The 6,575-nt window shown below is 58.4% G+C and overlaps 3 protein-coding genes across 3 annotated transcripts; all 3 read left to right on the top strand.

Annotated features, from left to right (window-relative positions):
* Nucleotides 1-102: 102 nt before the first annotated feature.
* On the top strand, nucleotides 103-1,839 carry DQ04_04101020 (hypothetical protein; the record flags this gene model as incomplete). Its single annotated transcript, XM_009313331.1, has 1 exon — nucleotides 103-1,839. One exon carries the CDS (start codon nucleotides 103-105, stop codon nucleotides 1,837-1,839), a length of 1,737 nt encoding a protein of 578 aa, XP_009311606.1.
* Nucleotides 1,840-2,457: 618 nt separating this feature from the next.
* On the top strand, nucleotides 2,458-3,075 carry DQ04_04101010 (hypothetical protein; the record flags this gene model as incomplete). The annotated part of the gene is made up of 1 exon (XM_009313330.1): nucleotides 2,458-3,075. One exon carries the CDS (start codon nucleotides 2,458-2,460, stop codon nucleotides 3,073-3,075), a length of 618 nt encoding a protein of 205 aa, XP_009311605.1.
* A 786-nt stretch (nucleotides 3,076-3,861) lies between these two features.
* On the top strand, nucleotides 3,862-5,946 carry DQ04_04101000 (putative MCAK-like kinesin; the record flags this gene model as incomplete). Its single annotated transcript, XM_009313329.1, has 1 exon — nucleotides 3,862-5,946. The coding sequence occupies one exon, from the start codon at nucleotides 3,862-3,864 to the stop codon at nucleotides 5,944-5,946; it is 2,085 nt and encodes a 694-aa protein (XP_009311604.1).
* Between the last annotated feature and the right edge of the window lie 629 nt (nucleotides 5,947-6,575).

The following is a 6,575-nucleotide window of genomic DNA, read 5'->3' as shown; positions in this document are numbered from 1 at the left end:
TTTTTTTTTTTCCTTCTGTTGTTTTTTTTTGTGCGGCGGGGAGGGGGTTGCATTCCAGGCATTTACTCGTTGTGTAACGTCCACGCAAGCTGTGCGGGGTGCATGTCGTCGTCCACCGTTGAACTCGTCGCCAACCCCTCCCCCGATGTGAGCACGCACCGGTGGAGCGTCGCCGGCCTGAGCCGCCTCGACCGCAGGAACAAGATGAGCTCGCTGCCCTTCTGGGTGCCCAACCACGTGATGAGGAAGCACCAGTTCCGCCTCATATTCCTACGCGGTATGGTGACGAAAGGGCAGGCGGAGGGCGATGCCATTGGGCTCGTGGTCGAGCTTATTCCGCCGCCGGTCGGCGCCGAGGTGGAGTACCCTGGCGGCTGCGCCATCACCGCGGGGGTGGTGAACCGCGTGCACGAGGACCGCCTGCACGACGTCACGCAGACGGAGACCGTGACGCTGGAGCCTGCCTGCCTGCAGGTGGTCTTCCCGGAGCTCATCTCCCCCGCCATCCTGCAGAACCCCGAGTTCGCTGAGGGCGAGGAACCGCTGCTGCTGGTGGAGGTGACGATACAGACGGGCGTGAATGTCTCGGTAGAGCGGGTCAACAAGACGGTCTCGTCGGTGTGGGCGACGGTGTCAAGCTCGATCAGCCGCGCGGTGCAGAAGGCTTCGCAGCTCTACATCGAGAAACGCGAGGAGTTCACCACGCGCGAGGCGGAGGCGGCGGTGGCGGAGCCGCGGGCTGTGCCGTGGGAGACGGTGCCGGAGATCTGGGCAGACCGCGCCGAGGCGTGGCGCCACCTCATTGCGGAGCTCATCGTGGAGAACGAGGGGACGTTCCGCTACGGGCCCAGCAGGGGCTTGTCCAAGGATGAGCAGGCACTGCTGCTGCAGTGTGGGCTTAGCCAGCGGCTCATCATCAATGCGCACTCGCAATTCGACTACGACCGCGACGTGCACGAGGGGCTGCTGACGCTTCCGGCGCTGCGGCAGCAACGCTACCACTTGGTCCCCGGCAAGATGAAGGATGAGGTTTTCTGGGCCAACTACTTCTGGAAGGTGGCGGCGCTGAGCCTGTGTAAGAACGACGAGCAGGTGCGGCTTCTTCTCACTGTCCTGAACGCGCCCCCAGCGGTGAAGCCGCGCGATACGTCGTCCCTTCGCACCGTGTGCGAGGAGACCGTCCTTGAGCGTGTCCGGGATGCACAGGAGGCGGCAGACATGCTTATTGAGTACCTGACGGATGACACAGAAGACGGTGACATGTTGCTGGAGGCAGCGGGTGCGGCGTGCGAGGGTCACGCGAAGCAGTTGAAGGGTTACTTTGTGCGCGGAGACTTGTCGGAGGAGACACTGAAGATAATAGGCGTCGTGTTGAAGCGACTGCAGGAACGCCTCGCGGAGTACCACAAACGAAGGCCAAAAGCCCACGAGCCACTAGAGGAAGAAGAGTACGATAGTAGTCTCACAGACAGTGCGACGGCGGTGGTGGCGGCGTCCAGTGCGGTGCCAATCGAGGAGGATGCGTTGATTTCTGGTGACGCTCCCGAGTCATGTACGAAGGAAACAAAAGTTGAAGCCGCAGTTGCCGCTACTATGGGTACGGCTACCGCACAGGCTTCAGCAACAAATCAACAGGATCCGCAGCAGCAAGAGGAAGAAGAAGTGGAGGAAACTGTAAAGAAGGAGGGCTCTGAGACTCGTGAAACTTCGGCGGCCCCCGCGAAAGGCTCCGTCGATGCGGCGGATAGGAAACCGAGCTTCCCGTTGATGCCATGGGAAGAGGAAGATGAGGAAGAAGAAGAAGACAACAAGGAAGAAACGGGAAGTAACAACAAGTGAATGGTATGACGTTGGCCCGCCAAGCTTCTTTTCGATTGTTCCACGCCTCTTGTACTTCCAAGCAGCCATATACAATTTTTTTTTCTTTTTCCTTTTTTGCGTTTGTACTTGGTGGTTGTTTTGGCCCAGGAGGGGGGGGCGGAGGATGTTTGATGCGGGCGTGGCGTTGGCCCTCTCACTTCTTTATTTACTTTTATTTGCTTGGCGGGGGCGCCGCATGAGGAAGCGCCCGGTGGCGGCGGCGAGGCGGCGCCACAAAAACGAAGGGGGGAAAAAAGGAAAGAAGGAAAGAAAGAAGAAATCTGCAGGCAAACAACATTGTGTGGTGAAGGGCATGAAGCTCCGCCGCCGCTCCCCCTTCTTTAGCCACTACTTGGGGGGGGGAGGGGGGGGTTCTTGCCTTCGCTCTTCCTCGTTCGCTTCTGCTGATTACAGCTGCTCCCCCGCCCACGCTGTGCCCTCCGCCTCGCTGCTGCCGCTGGCGCCGACGACGGCCGCTGTCGCTTTCTCTCCTCGTACGCACACGTGCAATAAATGATACTGCAACACACAAACAGAAACTAGGAAGTAAAGGGAAGAACAAAAAGAAAAAGGAACGGGAATTGTGTGGGGCACGATATGCGGCGAATTGCAGCGCTGCGCTGGCGGCCGGCCGCAGCGTCCCTGCGTTACATCGCCACCGGCGGGCGTGTCACGAACGAGGACCGCCGCTGGTGGCTGCTGCACTTGGAGTGCGCGCCGGACGTGACGCCAGGCACATTTGTCGCATGGCTTGACTGCTGCGGCACGCACACAACGAAGAAGCTGATTGAGCGCAACGTGTGGACAATCGAGCAGGTGGCCGCGCTAGACTCAGACCAGGTAGATGAGCTCAAGTACAAGGAAGGATGCCTTAAGATGGACGTCGTGTGGGAGCACGCACGCACCGTCATCACGCCGCTGCGGCAGCGCGAGGTGACCGGCGGTGTAGAGTCGGAGCTGCAGAGTCGCATTCTCGAGCTCCGCAAGAAGCGCGAGCTTGAGCGGAAGCGGGAGGACCTGTTGAAGGAGCGGGCGAACATCAACGAGCAGCGCGATACGACACTGCGGAAGCTGCGTGAGGCCATCGCCGCAAAGAAGGCCGCTATGTTGCAAAAGAAGCAAGAGGCGGCGGCGGCAGCAGCAGCAGCGACGGGTGGTGGTGGTGGTGGTGATGGCGGAGGCAGCAGCAGCAGCGCCACTGAGACGTCCCTGTGAGATGTACGCACGCTCGTGTAGCCGTGTGGTTGTTTGTTGCTGACGTGGAGGCGAAGAGTGTGCTCTCCTCCGTTGCTGGGTGGTGCGTTTGGTGGGGGGATGAATTCCTCCACCGGTTTGTCTGGAGGGAGGCGGGGGTAGTGGCGAGAGAAGAGAGGAAAGGGGAGGGGACAAAGAAAAAAGGAGCAAAGATGGGGAAAAGGCAAAAAACTATGACACTGGAGGAGCGAGACATCGATTAAGTCCTCCGTAGCGCGCATCTGTTATTTACTTCACATGATCACTACAAAGAATGTGTTTCTTTGGTGGTGTTCCCTTCCGGACGCGTCCCTCATTGCGTGCTTGACATGTGGCGACTTGCTGGCCTTGGTGGAGGGGGGGCGCCGTCGTGCCTGTTGGCCAAACCAGCGGCGATGACGAGGATGGTGGAGAATTGGTGTCTGTCACATATCCAATTCTGTCCTTTCTTTTGTGTGTGTGTGTGAGGGTTTCGTCCTTATGTGTTGGTTTGTTTGTTTGATTGCTTTTTTTCTTCTTCTTCTTCTTTCTTCCTTTTCGTGTGGCGTTGCTACACACTCACCATATATATATATATATGTGTGTGTGGGGGGGGTTTCCTTTTTGTGCCCCTCTGCGCGTGTGACTGCAGTGACAGTAGAAAGGTGCATTTCCTCCTAACTGTGACGCTGCGTTCATTACACGTGCGTATTTACTGTAGAAGAACAGGGGGTGAAGAGGTGACACACAGAGAGACAGACGAGACGCAATACAGACGAGGCGAGGGTCATGTCATCATGGGAGCTGCAGCTTTTAGAGGTGCTTGAGCAGTTCTCCCTTGGGCACCTGCTGGGCCGCTTCATGGACGCTGGTATGTCGTGTGACGACTTCCTGTCGCTGCACCTTGACCAGTACAGCAGCTGCGGCGTCACAGACGACGAGGAGAAGATCAACCTCTACCAGGCGATACAGCACATGCGGCGTGAGATGCAGTATCATAAGCCGTCGCTCCGAGAGGACTCGCCGCTGCTGCTGTCGACAACGACAACAGCGGCCGACACGACAGCAGCAGCGGCAGCGGCGGCGGCGGCGGGAGGGGACGTGGAGGAGCTCTCCGATGGGAAGGATAGCAAGGAGCAGCACTACACAGCACGTGGTACGACGGTGCTGATGCAGTCCGCCGACAGCCGCGAGATTAAGCGGCGGAAGAGCCGCATCGTCGTGGCGGTGCGGAAGCGGCCGCTCAGTCTCACGGAGGCGCAGCGCGGCTTCGCAGACGTTATGACGACCAACGACTGTGACGAGCTCGTGCTGGCGGAGCCGCGGCAGAAAGTGGATCTCACCAAGTACACCCATACGCATCGCTTCTTCTTTGATGAAGTCTTCGCGGAGACAAGCAACAACGCCGATGTATACCGACGCACAGCAGCTGCGTTGATTGAGACTGTGTTCGAGGGTGGCTGTGCCACCTGCTTCGCGTATGGGCAGACGGGGAGCGGCAAGACGCACACCATGTTGGGTAGCGGCAACGAGCCCGGCATCTACGCCCTCGCCGCGGAGGACATGTTTGCACGCATTAATAGCGACAAGGACCTCTACGTGTCCTTCTACGAGATCTACAGTGGGAAGCTGTACGACCTGCTCAACGGCCGGCAGTCGCTGCGCTGCATGGAGGACGGCAAACAGAACGTCAACATCTGCGGCTTAACGGAGCACCGTCAGCGGGATGTGCGCAGCATCATGCAACTGATTGAGGACGGTAACCGCATCCGTAGCAGCGGCACGACCGGCGCGAACGACACGAGTTCGCGCTCTCACGCCATACTTGAGATCAAGGTGCGCACGCGTGAGGAGAAGAAGTTGATTGGCAAGTTCACCTTCATTGATCTTGCTGGAAGCGAGCGGGGTGCCGACACCATGGACTGCGACCGTCAGACGCGTATTGAGGGGGCGCAGATCAACAAGAGTCTGCTGGCGCTGAAGGAGTGCATCCGCTCGCTCGATCTTAACCGCCGTCATGTGCCTTTCCGTGGCTCCAAGCTGACGGAGGTGCTGCGCGACTCGTTTGTGGGCAACTGCCGCACCGTAATGATTGGCGCGGTGTCGCCGTCGAGCAACAACTGCGAGCATACGCTCAACACACTGCGCTACGCGGACCGGGTGAAGGAGCTCAAGAAGAGCCACGGCGAGCGGCGGCCCATTGAAGAGAATGAACAGTCAGAGTTCCTCTTCGAAAAGCGGCCGCCAATGCCGTCCGCGCGACCCTCCGTGTGCGGCCGCCTCTCCGCGCCGCCACTCAGTTCTGTGAACATCCAGAGCGCATTCGGCGACATCAACAAGACCAACAACAGCAGCAGCAGCAGCAGCAACCACAACAACAGCAATCAGAACAAGAAGTCAAATGGAAAGGGTGCGGCGGCAGCGGCGGGTGGGCGGCGTTCGGGCATGATCCGATCGAGCGGGGTGTTCACCACCAAGGCCCCGGAGTGCCCGAGCACCGAGAGCAGCAACTACAAGCGGTCCCGCGAGAACGACGAGCAGCGGGAGGAGCCGGCGCGCAAGAGCGTCGACCTCGACCTCGGTGTTCGCTACGACAAGGTAGTCGATGAAATTGTCAAGCTTGAGCACGCGTGTGTGCAGGCGCACCGCCAGTATCTTGACGAAGATATGAGTCTCATTAAGGAGGAGTTCTCGCAGATAATGGCAGTGGAAATGCCCAACTCTAACATTGAGACGTACGCAAACACTGTTCTCGGCCTTCTCTCAGGGAAGCTGAAGGCTATTCATCACTTTCAAGGACAGATGCTGCGTTTGCGAAGTCTGCTAGACGAAGAGGAGGCTCTTTCTCGCCATCTCGAAGAGGCTGGGAAGTAGAGCAGAGAGAGAGAGCGAGAGAGTGAGCGGCAAGCCAAAGAGAAAAGAGAAAAGAAGGCATGTAGCAACGAGGGGGAAAAAAAAGAAAGAAACAGACAGCTACCTTGTTAGAAGACATCTCCCACGCACATACACACTTAGATTGTTTGTTAGATGTACAAACTGTGTTTTTTTTTGTCGTTGTTGTTCTCCCCCACTTCTTACCCCCGTTTTGGGTGTGTGTGTTTTTCGTACTTTTTCTTGTGTTTTGAGAACCCCCCGTCTCTGCGACTGCGGCAGAAGTTCTTTCTGGTCCCCGTTCTGCTGCACGTTCGTTCGTTTGATTGGTGCTGTTCTTGCTACCGCCACCGCTCACCGTGTTTCGCGCTTTCGTCTTTTTGTCTCACGTGCAAGGGCGTGTAGGGCTGTGTGTGTGTGTGTGTGAGAGAGAGAAAGGGAGAGAGTCTGGGCGAAGGAGACAGGGAGAGGAGGGGGAACTGCAGAGCGCGATGCTCCGACGCAGCGCCTGCCGCCTCGATGGGTCCAACATTATCGGCGGCCCGGTGCAGAACCTGCAGGGCAGCATGCGCAGCGTCATCAAACCGTGCATTGCGGAGCACGTGCTGCGCGAGACGGCCGCTGTGCGGCAG

The sequence above is a fragment of the Trypanosoma grayi genome (genome assembly GCF_000691245.1).
Source record: "Trypanosoma grayi strain ANR4 Tgr_410_V1, whole genome shotgun sequence".
Taxonomy (NCBI): Eukaryota; Euglenozoa; class Kinetoplastea; order Trypanosomatida; family Trypanosomatidae; genus Trypanosoma; species Trypanosoma grayi.
This window is presented reverse-complemented; position numbering and strand designations above follow the sequence as displayed.